General features: G+C 45.5%; 2 protein-coding genes across 5 annotated transcripts in view; both read right to left on the bottom strand.

Annotated features, from left to right (window-relative positions):
- The window catches only part of MAPK12 (mitogen-activated protein kinase 12), a 45,968-nt gene extending 37,835 nt beyond the window's left edge, over positions 1–8,133 (bottom strand). For all 3 annotated transcript variants that reach the window (XR_012764773.1, XM_075428341.1, XM_075428343.1), the window contains exons 1-2: positions 7,950–8,133; positions 7,438–7,567 (exon numbers count right to left, since the gene is read on the bottom strand). Coding sequence is in view for 2 of the 3 variants with exons in the window: in XM_075428341.1 (XP_075284456.1) it covers positions 7,438–7,567; positions 7,950–8,065 (246 nt within the window). In the remaining variant the exon portion in view is untranslated. The remainder of the gene's footprint in view (positions 1–7,437; positions 7,568–7,949) is intronic.
- Positions 8,134–15,914: 7,781 nt separating this feature from the next.
- The window catches only part of MAPK11 (mitogen-activated protein kinase 11), a 31,511-nt gene continuing 26,782 nt past the window's right edge, over positions 15,915–20,643 (bottom strand). For both annotated transcript variants that reach the window (XM_075428381.1, XM_075428380.1), the window contains exons 11-12: positions 20,171–20,344; positions 15,915–17,389 (exon numbers count right to left, since the gene is read on the bottom strand). In XM_075428381.1, the coding sequence (XP_075284496.1) occupies positions 17,316–17,389; positions 20,171–20,344 (248 nt within the window). In that variant the 3' untranslated portion in view covers positions 15,915–17,315. The remainder of the gene's footprint in view (positions 17,390–20,170; positions 20,345–20,643) is intronic.

Below are 20,643 nucleotides of genomic sequence, written 5' to 3'. Positions count from 1 at the left end.
TTTTCAACATGCCAAAGACTTCACAATACTTCTTGTCTTCTTCTTACTTCAGCTTTCTAAAAATCCTGAAACCCATTTCAGTGTCCAAAGTATTAAGACATACTAATAGTTAATTAATTTAAAAATAAAAGTGAGGGACCCATTTCCTTTTCCTGTCATCTTTATTTAATAGCTGTGCTTTGGGATGATTTTCCTGTACTGGAACAGAGTCATTAGTATTTCCATTTAGGTCACAGCCTTCCGCAGGCATGTTAAGCACAAGGAGGTAGAGGATAAAATGAATCCTCCGAGGAAGATGCAAGTCCAGCTACTTCTTCAGGAAAAGGAAAAGAACTGGACAAAGTGTAGGAAACTCCCTCCTCCATAATATCACGGAAAACCCTGTGTCTGTCTAAAATGTTCTCAATTACATGCAGTATTTGTAAAAAAACCTTTACGATATTTAAAGATAATGTCCCAGCACAAAAGTAAGCCACCGTAAAACAATTACAAGAATCGTTTATTTTTAACAGTATGGCCTATACAAAATGTAACGGCGGCATCTGTGAACCCTTCTGTAGGTGCACTTTTGCTGTTAATTCAGCACACTTACTGACACTATCAGAGATGGAAGCACAGCCCAGGAACAAACCCAGTACACTCTGCGATGGCAACGAAAAGCATCTGCGGAAACCAGCAGCAGCACTAGCCTTTCAGGGTCTCACCTTTTCCCCACTAACTCTGCCAAAAGGCAATTTCTCCAATGAATGCACCTTGTTTCCTACTGCCCATCTGACTGGTAACCAACCAGCATTTCTGCAGCCTCCACCGGAGCGCCTTCCTTGCTTGTATCTCAAGGAGAGAGTGTGATACTGTGTCTCTCCCATCTTCCTGCAAAGCAAAACCACAGTAACCGCAAAATTATCCGTCTACTGGTCTAACTGGTTTTCCACACGTATGCTTTTACTCACTATATTTACTTTGCTGATTGTGTCTCTGCCCTATGAAGCCAGTGGGGGGTTGGGGGGTGGCAGTGTCTCCAGCCTTTCTAAGCCACATCGTCCAACCCCCCCACCCAAGACATTTGTACTGACCACCCTGACCAACTTTAACTACAGCCAACAAATAAGTAACAGCTTGGTGTTGATAAGGTGGTTTCTGCCATTCCCTTCTTAGCTGCCTCCTGTTCCAAACATTATTCCAGCAGTGGAGCACAACAGCGAAGAGCTCCTCATCCCCATCCTTCCCTGCACTTTCACCTATTGGATTACTTTTACCCAAGGACTGTTCCACTGCATTTCTGTAAAGGAGAGTTTCTGATGCGAGCAGCAGCACGTCAACAAAAGACTCAGATCTTGTATAAATTAATAAGTAATGTAGGTTATGTTTCTTATACAGTAAGTGCTGCTTTCTCTTGCGGATATTACGCATGAAAACACAGTGAAGTTGAGTGGATTTGGCACTCGGGCTACAAAGGCAAGTACGTTTTTTTAAGAGAGATCCCTGCTGGAGTTCACTGAACTACATATTATGCTGCATTAAATTTTCTGCAGGGTTAGCTTCAACTCCATGTTCCTGTGCTGTTCCACATCACAGAACACCTGCATCCTTCTACTACACTAAAAAGTCTCAATCTTTTTAGAATTTTAACTTTTTTAGAATTTTAACTATCCACGCACAAGGCACAGTCATCTTTCTTCCTCACCAATCACTGCTACGTGACACGAGGGAAGCCTGCTGATGGACTGAGAGCTCCCTGCCTTTTCTCCTGCCAGCCGGCACACGCCGTACCCCTGAGCCTCAGCACATTCTTCTTTCAAAGGACCCATATATCACACTGGACAGATCCAAATCCTGCAGGCAGACACATCTTCATCTCCAGACTGGATAGCAAGCCAGAGAGAAGGTTTGGGTTTCAGTGCTGTCTTCCTCATTTTCGTTTACTGGACTAAGATAAGCAGTCTGCTTTATTAGCACCCAAGGCTGCGGTGTACCTATGTGGCTATCAGCTGAAACCCAGCCCAGGCGAAACACCTATTAGGCAGGTTTGTGAAAATAAGCAGAAGTGACAACCGATACCACTATGTTGATTTATTGGCTTTTGAGCACCAAGATAAGTGACTCCGGTGTCCTGTGAGCTCCCTACCTGTGCTAAGCTCTCAGCATGCAGAAAAGCAGCCAGGAGTGTTTCTCCCCTACAACCTTTAGACGGCAATAAACTATGCAGTCTTAACTGTATTTTTTCTGTCATAAGGACTCACAAGGAGATTTGCCATCTCCAGCCAGGATTCCCACATTGCACTTTACTGGCACTTGTTTACCCAAAGGATGTGAATTTTTAGCTGGTGCAGCCCTGCAGGACTTGCTGTGGGAAACCTCTCCCAACACAGCGAGTGTGCTTTCCTCTGTAAAGGCATCACTCATCCCCAGCTCCCTTGTCAGTCTGATTTTGTACACTGCAGAGGCTGTTGCTCTTCCAATGCTCACGTCAGGCTGGATGAACCGCAAAAGGTGACAGTTTTAAGATTTTCTCAGGCAGGAACACAGAGTGCCCCTCTATTTTCTCTGGAACAAACTCCTCCCTTGGTTGACACTGTGTAGGCGTAAATAAAAAGTCCAACATTTTTTCAAAATTAAGAATTCAATCGAATTAAATATGAGCCAACCTAAAAAGTGCAGGCCTGCATCATCCTTAGAAATGTAACTGCAGAGACAGACAGTTTGGTGTCTGTTGGATACCCGAGTTCCTTCCAAAAGAGGAAAAAAATGCTACATGGTTCTCATAATGCAAAACACACACTGGTCTTCAGATGTGGGAATACACCAGAGAATAATTTCCACTCAGAGCAACGAATGAGAGCATAATATAGAGTACCTTTAAATACTGCAGTTGCCTCTTACACATAGGGTTTCCAGGAAAACATCTGTGGAATATTAACTGACCCAAGAAACGTTTACCGGGCATTTGTCAAAAATTTTATGCCAGAAACACACTCAGAACTTCAGCTGGTACAATTGCGTCAGAATTCCCGTGGGTGCTTATATGTAGACATAGGTATACACACACGTACACACACACGCACGTACCACACTTGGGTAAAATCCACACTCTGTTCTGACACCAGGCATTAGCACGAGCCGCTGCTTTTCTCTCCCTCTCTCCAGTGCCATCTCCCCTCGCCAGCTGTTTTGCACTGCTGCTGGCAACTTCAAAACTTCTCTTAGGCAACTGGGAGGCGAGAAAGGCACCAGGACTGGACCAGTATGAGCCACTGTGCAGTCGTTTCAACAAAAGTGGGTATCATGGTGTCACTTCCAGTCCAAATCCATACTAAAATCCAAGTTATTTGCCAAATATAACTAAAGGTTCTGCACCTCTGCTTACTTGTCTGGGTTCAGCTTTGCATACACAGACATCTCCATTAACTTCAGAAGAACACACACACGCAGAGCTATGAAAATGTTTGAGAGCCAAAGCCAGGGCCAAAGTTAGCACGCTGGTCATGTTTTCACTGGTTTTAGTTTTAAGTCAGAGCCATAACAGATAGCTTTAAGGGTCCTCAGTTTAGCTGATCTCAAAATGGAAAAAAACAGGGAACAAAAGCAGCATTACTGGGAAAAACTTCCTCAAGGTAAACAGTCTATGTTCTTCTATACAAGATGCAGCAGATGCCAAAGAAATAATCAAGAGCTGCTAAGGCTGTAGTGGGATGAATACTTCAAGCTAGCATGAAAAAATGAAGAAAAAACCCACCCCCAAAACAGTGCTTTCTTCATTCTGCCTTAGCTGTTTTGATTCCTCATTTTCGCACCATTCCCTCTCTGGTGCCAGAATCTCTGTTTATGCAGCTACAGAGTGATCCGGCAGCTTGTCCTGCTGGAAACCAACTTCTCTTTTTGCAATGTCTGAGGAATTGATCTGGGTTAGACTGCTTTTTAGGCAGTAGAAATAGCTCATGATACTTGTGAAACATCCTAGATCCTCTCAAATTAAAAGGCCTACCAAAAAAAAAAAAAAAAAAGGGTACCAATGCCATTAAAGGCAATGATTTATCTTGTAACAGCCAGGTCTGGTGCCCTTCACACACAGTCTCTGCCTCATGGTCCTCAACACCATCTCTCCTCTGGATTTGGCTGCAAAGCGTCAATGAGAAGTCCCATGCTACCAACTTCGCATGGTTTATACAGAAATATTCCTCACTACTTTTAAGTAATGTCCTGCTTGAGAGCCATTAGGGAGAACAAAGGTCTGGCATATATAATGAAAGATGGTCATGTCAGCAGCTAGAGTTGCCTCCTCCTGAAAGAGCCTAAATAAAGCAGCAAATCGCTTCCAACGTAAAACACAATTCCAGTAAAATTCAGTAAAATGACTCCTACATTTGCTTTTACAGGACTCCTGGCCACCCTACAAACCTTCCACATTAAGGAGATGAGCCTGTCCCTCAAAGGGTCCATAATGGAGGTCATCTAGGGTGTTAAGCAGAAGTTTTCCTCCATTTTCTTCACTGCAGCATGACACGCTGATGAATTATATCACTGTGGCAAGGGCTTAATGGTATCTTCTGCTACCCTAATGGAGGGTCAGAGATGCTATTTTTAACACAGTGTGTCAGACCATTACAGTTTCTTCCATCATTCTGAATATGGCATAAGGTTAAGTAAACTATGATAATATATTGCTACATGCTTAACACAACACTTCCCAGAAAGCGATGAAGGGCAGAGATGGTCCATCGAGAGGTAATCACAGTGAATCAAACAAAACATCACACTCTTCATGCAATCCAACATCAAATGCATCATAACTACAGAAGTAATTTTGAAAGAAAAAAAGATCAGAAGAGCTAATAGGATGTAGTTTTAACTATCAAATAAACAGAATCTTGAAATAGTTTATATCCTGAAGTAGGAAAAAAGCAAGATAAAGATTTGTACTGGCAGATTAGCGCAACGTTGCAACAATATCCCAAATCTAATCCACAGTGGCAATACCATTAGATCGTCTACCACACACAACGTCCTCTACATATTTAGATTACCAATACCCAAGACAGAGATAACAGTTGCATCGATATTTTATTGTGGTCTTTGAAACAATTACTTCAGTTCTATTAATATTTAATAGCATTTGTGTTTATAGAACAGCCAGAAAGACAGGTAACTGCTATTTTATAGAAGTATACTATAAAGTGTTAGTTAACTGAAAAATCAGGAAAGATACTTCAGTCACTGTTCTGTCCTGCTAATTTCTGTTGTAGGGAGATACGCACCCCCCTAAGCCGGGGCCATTCAGACCCGCGGAAGCCACAATGGTAACGACAACGAGCAGGCAGCTGCCCGGCCACTACTGCACGTATCATTAAAGGTGTGCAGAGCACACCGTGGACGGCCAGTGTCAATGGGAAAGGACCTTACTGTCTGCCTGTGAACCCAGCCTTTGGTGGACAGACGCAAAAAAGAGGCTCTTTGACAGAATGGTGGTGGGTCAAAGGCGGGGGGTGCTGAAAACCCTGACGAGGAGCGATACTGCCACTCTGGTTTCATTTTGGACGGGTAGAGCGGCTAAAGGAGTACCCCAAGAGCAGCGTCAGGACTAGAAATCCTAGAAGGCGTTGCTGCTACTCCTAATTCACTGTGGGCGAAACGGCTGACAGAAGGGTGTGAGGCAGGGACGGCGGGTGGAAATCCTCTTGACAGGCTGTACTGCCTTCTCAGCCTCATCGCAGACAGGTGGAGCAGTCACCTTCTGCCTCCACGGTGCCCACAAACCCCTGCACGATCATTTATTCAGCCTTCGTTCTCTAGCAAGTAGATGCCATAATTCATGGTAAAACTTCTCCTTAGTACGTAGACCAGATTCTTCTTTCTGTGCCCCAAACTGTTTCCCAAGACTCTAGATTATCCCCTTCCTTCATATACATTGATTTGTAACTCTTACAGATTGTACTCACGTTCCCCAGTGAGCATTTTCTTCTACGCTCTTTAATTATCAAATGAGTCCAGGGAGGAGTTCCAGAGTATTATCCTGCAGGGCATACACCGCATAAAAACCGCCAGGAGTGGAAAATGCTACCCAACAGATTATTCTGGTAAATGGAAGAAAAATAATCTCAAAATTCTGGACACAGTTAGGAGCTTGGCAACTGCACGAGCTGCTCTGCTCCCAAACGTTCAGTGAAGAAAATGCTGAGAGTATGAAAGCCCATGCATGACACAGAAGTTCCCTGCAAATGTTAACTCTTTAACACACACAGCAGCGGTTATGAAGCGGTGACTTCAAAGGAATCATCAAGTAAAATGATCAAAGGCACTAAAAGATTCAGACTCAAATGTTAACAGGCACACAGGTTCTTAAGGATACAAAAAGGTCTGTCTTCTTGCAGACAGTCAGGATATCCCACAGATTACTCTTCCAAACAAACCTAGATATTGCTGGTACTCACAATGCCGGTACCATAATGTTAAGTGGCAATGACTGGCTGTTGTTACTACCAGTGCCTCCCATCCTTGCTTGTGATCTCTTAGCTTTCCTCCCAGGCCACCTGAATGGAGCTATGCTCTGATCTCCCACATTATCAACATTTAAACCAGATTCTTACACATTCTTAACAACTCCCTCCAAACTCTCTTTTTTTTCCACATGCATTCTTCATGAACAGCATTTAAAGCCACGACTGTGATCCTCCAAGCCCACGCTGGGACCCTTTCTCACCTGGAATCCACACAAACTGTTTTCACCCAAATCTCTCCTCCTTCATTCTTTTCTTCAACCACCAGGCACTATCAGGACTAAGCATCTTTATCTCCATGACACTTTCAACACTTCTTTCTACAGCTGTTCTTCTTTCACATTATGTGGGAATCTGTGCAGAGCTCTGTACCCTATGCTCTGCTTCCCAGTAAAGCAATTTACTTGGTCATTCATGAACTTTCTCTGTTTCACGTTGAGTATGAGCCCAAAACTTTCAAATGCTTCATGAACGATAAAAAAGAAAAGGGAAAAGCCTACTCCCTCCCCGAAGACAGGCATGTGTACCACAGCCACCTTCACCTGAGCTCAGGGAAACAAAAAAAGATGCTGGCACCCGAGACGTGCAGGCACAGACTCGTGCTCTGCATTCTCCTGCGCCTCACCGGCACGGAGTGATGGAGATGGTCGTTTCTGGTCCTCAGACTTTCTAACTCTAAACACAAACTCCACCGCGGCCCTAACCTCCCCCACTCCGCCTTCCCTACACGGCCACGAAGCGGTGCTTCCCACGGACACTCCAGCTCGCGCAAACCAGCGTCCGCAAAGGACAAACAGACAGACAGACAGGAGACGGGCACGCGGGTCCTGCCCAAACGCTCCCGCCTTCCACGCAGCCCCACGTCCGCCTCGTCCGGCCCGGCGTTCCCGCCGGTTTCGGGGTGCGCAAGCCGCGGCCTGGGGGAGATGGCGACGCCCCGACTCACGTTCTCGTGCTTCATGTGCTTGAGGAGGCGCAGCTCGCGGTAGGCCCGCTTGGCGAAGAGCTCGGACTGGAACGGGCGGTACAGCTTCTTGATGGCCACCCTGGCGCCGCTTCGCCCATCGACGGCTGAGCTTGAAGGGGAAAAGGCAGAGTTTGGGGAGCGGGGAGCGGCGCCCGGCGCAGACCCCGCACCGACCCGAGCCGGCCGCCCCGTTCCGGGGCGGGGGGGGCTCTGCGTGCTCCGGGGATGGGAGCAGGCGTGGGACGGGCGCGGGGCGGGCTCCCCCGCGGCGCAGCGCAGCGCCCGGGGCCCGGCCCGGCGGCGGCCAGGTGGGCAGCGGGGCCGCCCGCCTCACCCCCGCGGGGCCTAGCAGCCCCGGGCGGGGCCAGCTCGGGTCCGGAGCAGCGACCGGAAAAAGTTGGCGGGGAAGGAGGCGGGAGGGGAGAGGGGCGAGGCCGCGCCGCGTCCCCCGGCCCGGGACGGAGACCGCCGCCCCGCCCGGCCAAGCTCACCAGACGGCTCCGTAGGCGCCGGAGCCCACCGGCTGCAGGTCCCGATAGCGGTCCCGCACTTCCCAGAGGGTCTTGGTGATCTCCTGCCGGTAGAAGCCGTTCTTGGGGGAGGACATGGCGCTGCGGACCCCCGCCGACAAAGCGGGGAGAGCGCGAGCGGCCAGCGCCGCCGAGCCGGGCTGCGGCGAGGGGCCGGGCTTGGGCGAGCGGCACCTCCCGTCCCCGCCCCGCGGGGGGCCCGGCCGCCCCCCCCGCACCTCGCCGGCGGGGCCGGGGCCGGGACCCGCAGCGCCCGCGGCTGGGCTCGGCGGTGCCCGGCCCGTCGGCGGGCGGACGGACGGACGGACGGACAGGTGCCGGGGCTGTCGGTGCCCGCGCGGGTCCCCGCCCGGGGCTCGGCCCGCCGTCGCGTTCCGGGTCCGGCGCGACCCGGCTGGCCGCCGCAGCGGCCCGTGAGGGCGGTTCGTCTGGCGGGGCTGAGGCGGGCTCGGCACGCCCCGCGGAGGGCAGCCCCGCCGCCGGACCCCGGTTCGGCCGCGTCCCGCACAGCTCCACAGCGACGGGCACGGGCGGTCCGGCGGCTCCGAGCGAGGCCTGGGCACTGCGGCCCGGCGGCGGCACGGAGAGCAGCCGCCTGCCCGGTGCCTCCGATGCCGAAAGGCGCGGACCGGCGCCTCCAAGGCGAAGGCGTGCTTCAGAAAATTGCTTTATGCGTTTCCTGTGTGAATGGAATTAAAATTATTTATCCTCCGGGGTCTGGTAAAGCCTTTGCTTTGCCTGACTTCGCAGCCAGCAGGTCGAGGGAGGGGATTCTGCCCCTCTGCTCCACTCTGGTGAGACCTCACTTGGAGTCCTGCTCCCAGCTCTGGAGCCCCCAGCATAAGGACATGGATCTGTTGGAGCGGGTCCAGAGGAGGACCACAAAGACGATCAGAGGGCTGGAACACCTCTCCTACGAGGACAGGCTGAGAGAGTTGGGGCTGTTCAGCCTGGAGAAGAGAAGGCTCCGGGGTGACCTTATAGCAGTCTTCCAGTACCTGAAGGGGCCTGCAGGAAGGATGGAGAGGGACTTTTTACAAGGGTGTGTAGTGACAGGACAAGGGGGACTGGCTCTAAACTAAAAGAGGGCAGATTTAGATTAGATATCAGGAAGAAATTCTGCACCATGAGGGTGGTGAAACAATGGAACAGGTTGCCCAGAGAAGCTGTGGCTGCCCCCTCCCTGGCAGTGTTCAAGGCCAGGCTGGATGGAGCTTTGAGCAACCTGGTCTAGTGGAAGGTGTCCCTGCTCATGTCAGGGGGGTTGGAACCAGATGATCTTTAAGGTCCCTTCCAACCCAAACCATTCTATGATTTACCCCTGAGCAATGTTCCTGAGGTTAGATGATTTGGACTTGCTGTTGGTAGAGTTCAGTTTGTGGCTTCGCTCAGAAGGGGCGATCCGGTCAAGTTCCATTATCGATGCCTTTTTGGTGGCCTGGACCTTTTCGTGCCCGACTACTGAATGTGGGTGAGCAGCCCTGACCCCCTCCTCTGGAGGTTTGCCTGCAGAGCAGCGCTGGAAACTGGCCAAGCCCGGACAAGCGTCCTTCCACCCCCAGCCGCGTTCCCCAGTGCCACTCTCTGCCCACCGCTGCCCTGGCTGGGGGAGCACGAACCGACCTGCTGACGTTTGGCAGGGAATGTGGGGCTCGTGTCAAGCATTAGATTAGTGATACGTGTTCGCTTTTAAAATCCACTGTCCCGGCAGATTTATTTTTTTAAATTTCAGACATCACTTTTATGCCGTGTTTGCTATTCAGATAATTGCTGGAGTGAAATCTGCTATGGGCAAGGGTGAAGGACGGAGCAGCCTTACCTTCCACTCAGTTTTGAGCCAGTCCATTAGTTAAATTACTTTTAATGACAAATATAGATGTGTCTCGTACAGTAAGGATGAGTTCTGCTTTTGATCCCTCACCTGTTTTTCTTTACCCAGTTGTGGCAAAATAATGCTTTCTCACTACTTGCTTTTTATCAAGGCAGAAAGTAGAGGGTTTTGATGCAGTAGACGAAAGTACTAACCCAGCACCAGCACAACATCACTCTTGTGCAGAAGCTGAGAAGATTGCAGAGCAACTTTTGTAAGATATTTTAAATTCAGTGACAAAGTTGGCCAATGCTATTTTTCCCGTGTTTTTCCTTCGTATGAGTATTTAGGTACACTTCGCTGTAGATGGATGAGGTAGCAGCACAGATCAAGTACAGGACCGTTTTTCCTCATCAAGTCACACATACAGCAGATGGACTGATAAGCTTACTGACAAGACTGGGGAATCAGCACTGTTGTAAGAAGGGATGCTTCGTCCAGTAAAGTCATTAGGAGCGTCTATAAACCATGGAGTGAGATGAGAAACTTGGATCCCTCTGCAGCTGGTAGGTCTTCGAGCAGCATCACCAGATGTGTGAGCCTCAGCATCCTGCTAGGCTTGGCTGGGTGTATGACAATGTATTTCCTCAAAGACAATCTGTTGTAAGGAGACTAATAGGATACTATGGCCATATCTTATCCCAGGCAGTGTGTGCTTGGCAGGGTAAATGCAAAAAGGAATGCTGTCAGATGTTTCTGCTCTTGGCCTGTGTTTATTGTAAAGTTCATAGTACAAAAAGGGACCTTCTTCAGACGTCATGAATAAAAAATAATAAATGCATTAATGATGCAAAAATCCTGCTTTCCTAATGCACATCCCATGAAGGGCAGCTTGGCAAGGTTGTTATGAGGAAGAAACATTTGTTTTGATACCTTTTTTTTTTGTTTTTTTTTAAAGAGCCAACTTTTAATGTGTTGGAAGGTTGCCATCATTTGCGAAGCATATGGGGTAGATGGGATGCGTACAGTGGCCTTCCTCACCTCTCCAGGGACTGGGGGCTCAACTTACGCTCCAGCCTGGACATGAGGCTTCGGTGCTGGCGCAGGAGTTCTGCAAGAGAACTGTGAGGAAGCTCGCCGTGTTTTCCTGAGAAGTTCTGCAGGTACAGAGCCTGGTGAGAGAGCCGGATGCCAACGCTGCTCAGAACAAACTGTTTATTAGCTGTGCCATTTTTAAAATAAAGCATATTAGTTTGTCAGGAGCTGAAGTGCGGGCTGGCTGCCGGGCCCTGGGCGAAGGAGGTGCGTCTGTGTGAGCAGCAAGAGGGACCGGGACCTTGATCCACCAGTCCAGGCACTGGCAACGTGGATTCAACTGGGCGAGAGCAGGAGATCATACAAGGTCCTTGGAAAAACGAAGCACCTTCCCACCTTTCTGTTTGTTTTTGTCTGTAAGACGTCTTCCACGTAGTCATTTTATTCTTGATACACCAACTCAGATAAGAATACTCTAGTTCTGTAACACATACCTTAAATGTCAGTAAACATAAAAACTTGAGGAGTTGTCAAAAGCTGATTCCTGGAATACTATTTTTTGAACCAGTACTCTGTGCGTGTCTACTTCCATACAATGCCATGGAGGAAGTGAGTCCGTTTTATTTATTACAACAAGAAGTAAAGCTTAAATAAAAAAAAAATCTCTGTTTTCATCTGAAAATATTCCGATGCTATTGTGTCCCCACCCTTCCCCAGTGGAGCTGCTGCCAACTATTTTGCAACTTTTCTGGTTTTGTCTCTCTGACCCCTGAGCAGGGAGCTTCAGCTCCAGTTTCTGTGACACGGAGCACGCCTGGGGCGTCGCCATGCTGCCAGGGTACTCAGCCGTCGGCAGAAAGGAATAAGTGTGCACCACCTGAATGTTTTTTTAAAAAAAATAAAAAAATTTAAGTGGGCGTTTGATTTGTTCAAGAGGTCAAGTGAGAACTTACTGGGTAACTGTTTACTGCCCAGTTATCCCGGCTTGCTGGAGGGGAGTGGAGGAAGTGGGGGCGGGCATAGAGGGCAGGAGACAGCTATGTGTAAACCAACTCCTTTTAACTCTCCTAACCCTTTCTCCTCAGAGCCTGCCTAAAGGTCCTCTTCATGCTCATTCCTACAACGAACTGTAGGACTTCAGTTTTTAAACTAGCACAGACTGTCACAGTCTGAGATGCTGTTGTGCACAGGGGAAGAAATACTCTTGTGTTGAAGAGTTTCCCAACTTCAGTGCAAAAATCATATGAAAGGAGCATTACAGGATATCTCTGATAGCTTTGTGTATTTGTGATTACATAGTTGTGCACATTGCCTGTTTAAATTGCCAGAAACTTAGTGGTACTCTCACCCTGTTTTTCCCATCCTCCTTAACATCGCATCCATTTGTTGCATTTTCATCTCAACCTAATGAAAGAGTTGGACAGGACAGGAGTATGCTGTATTTTTTTTGCCCAGAATATAACGTAACTAGGGCTTATTCTTGATTTGAGCCTTTGGGCTCTATTGAAAAAATGAGCGTGAAGTGGGAATGTATTATCTTAGTACTAATCTACGGGATATTATTCTATAAGGAGCAAAGTATGGCTTGGTGGAGGCTGCCAGTTATGGCAGATTTACTGTATATTTGTCTCAGGGCTGCCACTGTGGTTCAGTGTTTCTACTACGTTCAGTATTACTTGTGATTAAATTGGAACCTAAAAGAACTACCGAAAACCTCTGTACTATGGTACACGTCTTAATTTGTGAGAATAAGTGAAGCTGGGGGACTGTGTGAGTGCAAAATGAAGCATTCGTATGCACGCAGGACTGAAGCCTAATTGAACAGTTTTGCTCATTATGTAAAAATTCCTCATAGAATGGATTAAGTGTCAGACCGGTTGGAAGAGCAACGTTCGCATAGGAAACTCACAATATATTCCCTCCTTGCAGTGAAAACTTAGACCCTTTTAGGGATATCAGTTCAATATTTTATCTTACAGCAGAAAGAAGGTCAGTGGCAGCTACACTAATGCAGCTTTCCGAGTCTCTTGGTACTAGTCCCATAAAAACCCGTATGCTTTTTGCCTAGACTCATAAATTAATGACACTTGGTACTCTCACATGTGCCCGCGTGCTGATTTTCTAAGGACCAGCTTTAGAGAGTCGTGCTGCATCTGTAAATGCTGGCAGCACGATTCACGTGTGAGAGAAACAAGAAGCTGCTTTTAAAGCAAACAGAGGTGTTGCTACGAGTTCCCTCCCGAGGAGGCTGGTCTTGCTGAGGCGGAACTTCTTTCTGCTGCTACCAAAGGGCAGAGCTTACCCAGCTTACACTGCAATTTGCTCTTAGCAAGAGTTAAATCTTTACCACTGCTCATCTGTCAGGGATTCTGGGGCAATTTACAGATATAGCAAAGGATACTTAAGTCTTCTGTGCCTGCAGCTAAACACGGTGCTTTTTGAACAGACCAGGTCCCGAGGGTCGGGAGGTGGAGGTCTGTTTTCTTGTTATGACCCAGGAGCGCACGTGACCGGAAAAAAGGAAGGAAGCGGCTTTTGTATTGACTGCTCCCCACCTCTCTCAAAGGTGCTTCTCCTGCCAGCGTCTTGTCCTTGAAAGGGCTGTCCCACTCCTGTCCCCAGGCTGAGCTCGCTCAGTCGGATCCTGCAGCCTGCTGACCCTCCTTCCCTCTTGCTTTCATCTTCTGCACCACAGCAAAAACACGCCAAGAGCCCTGATGGGAATTATGCAACAATGCTGTCCAGTTAATGGATCTCGACCTACTGGTGTATAATGTATTTTTTCATCTGTTAGGGTTGATTGCCTAATTTCCTACTATTTTTTTCCCCTATAAATTCCCAAACTTATTAGCAACCCTGCTGTTTCATACTTGTGTAGCCACTTTGTATGTTCTGGGAGGAGGGAATTTGTGTTTTATGGCAAGTGATACCATGTAGCCCTGTGCTTTTCCTCTAAACCAACCTTGTTTTTTCTTTCCATTAGCACATTATAAATTAGAGATTTCCTTAGTCTTGTCTTTATTTCTGCTTTGGCTGTGCTGTATCAATTTCCTGCTGCTGGGCTTCAGTGCTCACGAGGTAGAGAGCTTAAAAAATAAAGATGCAGATTTTAAAAGAAATGTAGTGCACACTTGGGCACATCAAAAGATCGAGAAGTATGTAAAAGACTTTTTTTTTGCTTTTGCAAGACCCTTTGCTTCCAGTGATGATAAAATTGCTAGACTTGGGGTTGCACTTAACACTGATTACAGCGAGATAATAAATACCAGAAGTGGTTTCAATTCAGTAGGTGGAGCGATAACAAGCTCTCATGACTGAAAGCTGAAATTAGGTAAATTCAGATTAGAGGTAAATTGTTAACCATGACAGTAGCTCACCAGAGAAAGCTCTTGGGGCGTTGTGTCCTGCCCCGGTGGGAGCCCGAGCCCAGCCGTGCTCCTCCGAGCGTCCCTCCCGTGCCTCGCGGGTGGCCAGGGATGATGGGCACCCCAATTCAGAGAGGGCTCAAACCAGCGGCGCTCGCCCCAAACCCACTTGCAACGTACGAAGGACCTACAAAAGCACAATTGTGAGAGTGGTGTCAGGGGATTAAAAGCCCACAGTTCAAGCAGGCTCTGCTACTGGGCCACGTAAACAATGTCTTCATTCAAGTCATTTTTAGCAAATAAATTTTTATAAAATGGAATCCTTACTTTTATATTTATTTACTCTTTAAGATTTGTTTTCAAGTGACCTGTGCTACAGGCTCACCGAGCCTGCCAAAGCCCTCGCTCCTAGCTGTTTACCTCCCCTCTCCTGCTGGTGTTGGTTGACAAATGTTTTTTTCCATCTGCGCTCGAACGATAAGCATTGTTAGCACTAAGCCCTCTGCCTTTCTGTCCCGGTGGGTACCGGCTTCCCAATTACCCCGTCCTGCTGCTGTAAACCGATAAAGGTACCACTCTGCAGTCCCACGTCAGATTACCACAAGGGAAACGGTTACCTGTTCCAGAAAAATCCTTTAATTAGCGGCTTTTGAGGGTGAAGAAATCACCTTCGTTTTGCAAACCTAGGAAAAGAACATCTCTCTCCCTACCATTTTTCTTGACGTTAAAATGAGATGATTTATGAGTTTTGATGGTATTTCATTAAAAATAGCTGAGCTCTTGTTAACCCATTACTGTCACCTTTCATTAGTTTAAATGCGGCTATGACCATATTCTTCCTACATAATTTATCTCCTAGAAAAAACTGTATCTTTGAATGTAATATTGCAGCTATACAGTTAAAGAAGATTCAGACTTGCCAGAAGAGCAAATGATATAAAACTTTCTGTCTTTTCTACCTCAAGCAGCAGAGCTACAGCACGAGCAGACCATCTGGTCCTTGCCTACCACAGAGTTTTACACATCCTTTGCAGCTCGTGGCGACGGCCACCCTCATAGCCAGGAAACCAGATTAAACAAATGATGCGACAAGTCCCACACTAAATTAATTATTGTTGGATGCAGAAAGTTCTTGTGAAATGCCTTTATTTCGTCCTTGCCCTTCCAGCTGGAAGGGAGCTGCAGAATAGGCTAGCGAGCTCATTATCAGACTTCAGAGAAAATAAAGCACTGAGCTACTTTTCTGTAAACTGGTAAACAAATAAAAAAAATGTATTTAAGACATGACTCGGTGATTATTTTCATTACATGGTCAGACAAATCATTTAAGAATTCACAACTTTTTCACCTATTTTTCTCAGCATGAAATTCAGTCATTGCACGGCCATTACAGGCCTCACCCAGCTCCGCAGGAAGCCGAAGCAAAGACGGCCAGACCACAGTTCCGAGGACTTGCAGGTATGGTGGCGCAGCTCCTTCCCCCACGGAAGTGTTTACTTTCAGATACCTCGTAGAAAGTTGAATACAAATGGCTGCATTCTACTGGATGCACATATCAGGGGATCGGCCAACATTATCAACAACAGTCCACAAATTAGGAGCACATTTTCTAGATGGAAAGCTTATTTCTATTTCTCAAGGAAGACAAACAATACTGTATCAAGTATGTCTAAAAAAATCAAAGTTCTCGGACTTCATTTTTTTAAAATCTGTTTATTAAGAAAAAGCGTCTCTTTTTACATAGAAAAGATACAGAGGAAGGTAAATAAATGCAGTAGAATTCATTACCTCATGTAATAGCTGTACAACTGAATCTTAATGACAAAAGTTGCAGAAAACCTAAATATTATAAAAAGCCACCTCCAAAATGAGAGTCTGACAGTGAGAACGAGACACAAAAATGAACAGCACTGAACAACTGTGCACTACAAGTGCATAGAAAGACCCAGCCAGTACACCACACGAGACCTCGTGCGAAAGGATATTCCTGTTTCAGCATTATGCCTTCAATGGGGAAATCAGATAAATTTCGTTCTTTAAGAAGTCTCAATAGCTGGTGTATCCGGCAATTTATTATTTAATTTTCCAACTTTTCGGAGCTGGAAAGCCTTTAAAATTTTCCTTAAAAAGGAACTCTGACAAGATGGATACTTTGTTTTTCCACAAACAAATTCTTAAATCTTCTTGCTTTGTCATGTCTTCCAATGACAATTATTAGATTATTTTCCCACGGATTATGTGAAGGAAAATAAAACAATGAGGAATATTGAATTCAAAGCTGTGAACCGAGTACTTGTGCACTGCCATCCGTGACAGCCTTTGCTGAAGCTTGCAGGAGACTACAGAGATCTGCCATGGTGCCCTCCGGGCAGCTTCCTGTGAACTCCAGCAAATTCACCAGCACTCCACCGATCGCACGGTTAGGAATACTGTCCGGAATTAAAGTGGTCTCACAAACGGGCACTGTGCAGATTAAAAAAATATACATGGGGAAAATAATGAGAACAGACACTTGAATGGCAACAGAAGAGAAAGATTTATTTTTACTGACTTTCAGCTGCTGTTAAGATCGCTTGAGAGACATCCATTAAATTTGTAAGACCACCACAGATATGACTACATACGCATATTCTGTCTATCTCACTACCATGCCCTCTCTTCATAAAGGCACTAACTATAAATAAAATGAAAATGGACAGATAAAATGCCAGAAATAAAATGGATTGCTTGTAGGGATTTCTATGTTTATGTTTGTATACATTCATGCTTTAAATGTACAATTTTAAAATTAATTTAAAAAGTCACCTTTATTTTGGCAATACAACTGATAAAATGAAACATGCAGAACACACAGCTCGACAGAACTCAGTGCATAATTTTATCAGAATGAAGTAGTTCTTCATCACCCTTTGTGAGTTGGGAATACATTCATATTACAAGGCAAAAAAACCCCCACACAAACCAGACAACATCTGGCTTCTGCATAATGCATTTGCTTTTCCACATCTTCTCCAACATCTTTGGATAGGAACATCTACGTCTGACCACAGGTTAAATGGTATGCTTCTATTTTAACAGTCTTCATAGTGCAGCGAGGTGAGACAGAGCTGCCTGTGTTCACTGTTCTATCTCCAGGCTATCCATTTTTAAGTCGGGGGGTTTAAAGCTAATCACTTCTCCGTAGGTAAGTTCTGTAGAGAGGGGGTAAGGGAGAGGGAAGAATTAGGTGATATTCTCTTCAAAAGAAAAACATCCCAGACCGAACAGTTCTACGGATGCGTGTGACTCGCAGTTTGTATTTTTAGCCTTTTTAGAGTCCAGATCCAAAACCAGACTGAATTCACTAGGAATCCTTCCGTTAACCTCAGATTACAAATTAGACTGACAAATACTGTTATTGTACAACATGTCTGTCCCCTTCAGCTAATTACTAAAACACACAGGCCCTGAAATGGAAGCATCAATTGTGCTGTCAGATGACCTGCCAAAATGACGTAATAAAAGACAAAATGCAATGGAAAATGGAATCTTTAAAAGCACCCAAACAGGTTTTAAAATGTCCACTTTTAACTGCAGAGAATGTTCTTTATCATCTCTCAGTCAATTGCCTTCAACGTAAATCACTCGCAATTCTGTGCTAATGCCTTGGGATCTACGTTTTGGGGTTTTTTAATGTTTTATTGTAACTAACTTAAATTTAAGTTCCTCTGAAAAAATTTTTCTTTTGTCTTAGAAGCATGTAACAGTTCTATTTTCATCAAGAAGGGCTTAGCTAGAAACATGGATTCCCAGCTATTTTACCCTGCTTTAGGAATAGCCCGTTATCTTTTCATGTTGACAGTCATGTCCTGTTTTGACATTAAGTTAAATTAAATGCCTGGGACTGTATGAAAAATTATTCCTGCTGGCTGTGCATCGTCTGTTTATGAACCTCCTTACCCAGTTCTTGTGCCACCTACTCAGCTGAGAGTACAGATGTTAAGCTGAGATACATGCAACTGGAGCAGCAGCTAAGGAGAGACAGTGCATAGCATTCAAACCTGAATACCATAGTCCTGGCCTCTAAAATTCTGAAATATTTTCTTACTGATTAAACATGTCAAAAGGAAATCTATGTGCTTAGGCAGCAAGCCTCAGCACCGCACAATGGAGGCCAAGGAAACTCTTAAGTGCATAACATGTAAGATAAAGTGTCTGAAATCTCATTTTACTTTGGTGCTCAGTCTCTCCTGGGATCAAGCACCACTAATTTTTAATTGGAACAGAAAAAGAAGGGAAATACGTCATTGACATCTTGAGAAATGGGGTCAATATTTCATCAAGAATACAAATGTTTTATGCAAATAGTCACCTTTCATGTCATCTTACTTAAATGTGGCACGTACTGTACTTGAAAATTAAAAGTTTATCCCCCGAGACAAAAATATGGCCAGGAGGAAGAGCTGCATGTCCTGTGCCAGTTTTGAGATTTTTTTTTTCCTCAAGCCCTTTTTTTCCCCTGGATAAAAGAAGGAATTTGACATGTAGTTCCAGCAAGGACACTGATGTAGAAAAATATGACACTGTCCTTCCTAAAGAATTCACCTCCATGTCCTCATTTCAGTTCAGAAAGTGTTAAGCTAAGGCTGTTCCTGAAACAATTTCAACGGAGTTTCATCACAAACAGAAATCGGTTTCATGACTCGGAAATTGTTAAACTTTCTTGTTAAAGACTCAGTCAACCAAAAAAGTAGCAGAAAACAAATCATCCGCTGGTAAGTACAGCAGCAAACTGAACATGCCTCTCAAGAAAGATGATGTATGGGTGGTGCTGTACGCTGCCAGGTTTTGCAGAGGACAGCATGTGTAAGGAATAAGCGATACCAGTCAATCCTCCTTGTTTGTACAGACACAGCAGGCTTCTAGAAAACCCTCTTCGGGGCTCTAGGAGGACACCCACGACCTTGCTCCTGTCTTTCTTTAAGATGTATTTGCTTAGCCAGTCTGCTTGTCTCCCCTGCACTGCCCAGGATAAAATATGGCACAGGTGGAAGGGCACAAGCAAGACATGGGAGGTCAGTATTTTTCATCATAAGCCTACCCACTATGCTAATACATTTTTATCAAACCTTTCTGGAGTAAAAGTTATAGAATATACAAATAGGAACAGAAGAACATTTATTTTATAGAATACATATTTCATCTTAAGCTGAGGAAAGAGCTTTATTGATAAATAGGAACAATTTGTTTTCTAGAACATTAATCTTAATTTAAATGTCTAGTAAGGAATTTTTAGCCTAATATGTCCTCATTAGACAATGATGCAATGTACGAATGCCTGTACTTTTCAGTACACTTGCAACCTGAATGTTTAGCCCGGTCACTTCCATGGTAGGGTAATGCAATGTGATCATGATGCAAGCACAGAATTAACTAATAAAAAAAGGTTGTTGCAGTATTTCTCAAGAATGGGTTTTGGGGTGTCACCTCAAAGTAAAATCATCAACTGTCATCTCCAACAGGATCAACAGCATGGTTTCTCTATTAATCCCAATTATTTGGTTATATATAAAAAATGATTAGACAAATACACATTTATGTGGAAAACTTTCATTTTGGTTCTGAACAAAGCTAGATCAGAATCCCAGATAGCATCACTTGCCCTAGGACGGTTACTTCAGCTGAGGATCTGACCTAAAAAACTAAGCCAGAATGTGTGGTTAGCTGGTAACTTGCACAACCTTTTAGTTAAGAGTAAGCCTGCTACAGGGAGTGTGGTGAGCAGATGACAGAATGGGGCGGGAGAACGAAATGCAGAGAGGAAACACAACCCCCTTTCCACATCTCCACTCCCGCAAGCACACACATGGACTTCTCTTGCTTCCCTGAGGCTTAAGAGTTCAGATTGCTCTGGTTAAAAACGGAGGAAAACTGTTACTTAAGTAAAGTTTTGTTCTGCTGCCTGTATTAGCTACTGCCTGCAATTCTGTTACCTTTCCATTCATCTATGGTTTGCTCCTTATTCTCTATTGACTCGTCGTACAGCTCAGCCTCCGGTTCGTCATCTGGGTCATGATACTGTACAAAGTACGGATGTGCAAGTGCTTCTGAGGCAGTAATTCTTTTATCGCTGTCTAGTATAAGCATCTTCTCAAGAAGATCTACAGCTAAGGGAAAGAGAGAAACGCGGTTCAGAGCCAGAAGAAACCGTCTAGAAGTAAAAAAGAAGGCAACTTGTGTTTACACACAATCTGTTCTCACTCACCTTAAACACAGTTAACATTACTAGCAAACGCACAAAATTCAGCCAACACACCAAACAAGTTTTGAAGATTTTATACTCTAAGTACAATTTTCAGAGCTGAAGGAAGCCTTTGGTTTGCCTGGGGTGTGCACAAAGGATCACTACAGTCTATTTGATGTTCAATTCACCTCTTCAGACATCCAAGGCCTTCATTCTGAAAAG

The sequence above is a fragment of the Opisthocomus hoazin genome, chromosome 8, assembly GCF_030867145.1.
Source record: "Opisthocomus hoazin isolate bOpiHoa1 chromosome 8, bOpiHoa1.hap1, whole genome shotgun sequence".
NCBI classification, from domain to species: Eukaryota; Metazoa; Chordata; class Aves; order Opisthocomiformes; family Opisthocomidae; genus Opisthocomus; species Opisthocomus hoazin.
Note: the sequence above shows the minus strand (reverse complement) of the source record. Positions and strands in the feature narration are given on the sequence as shown.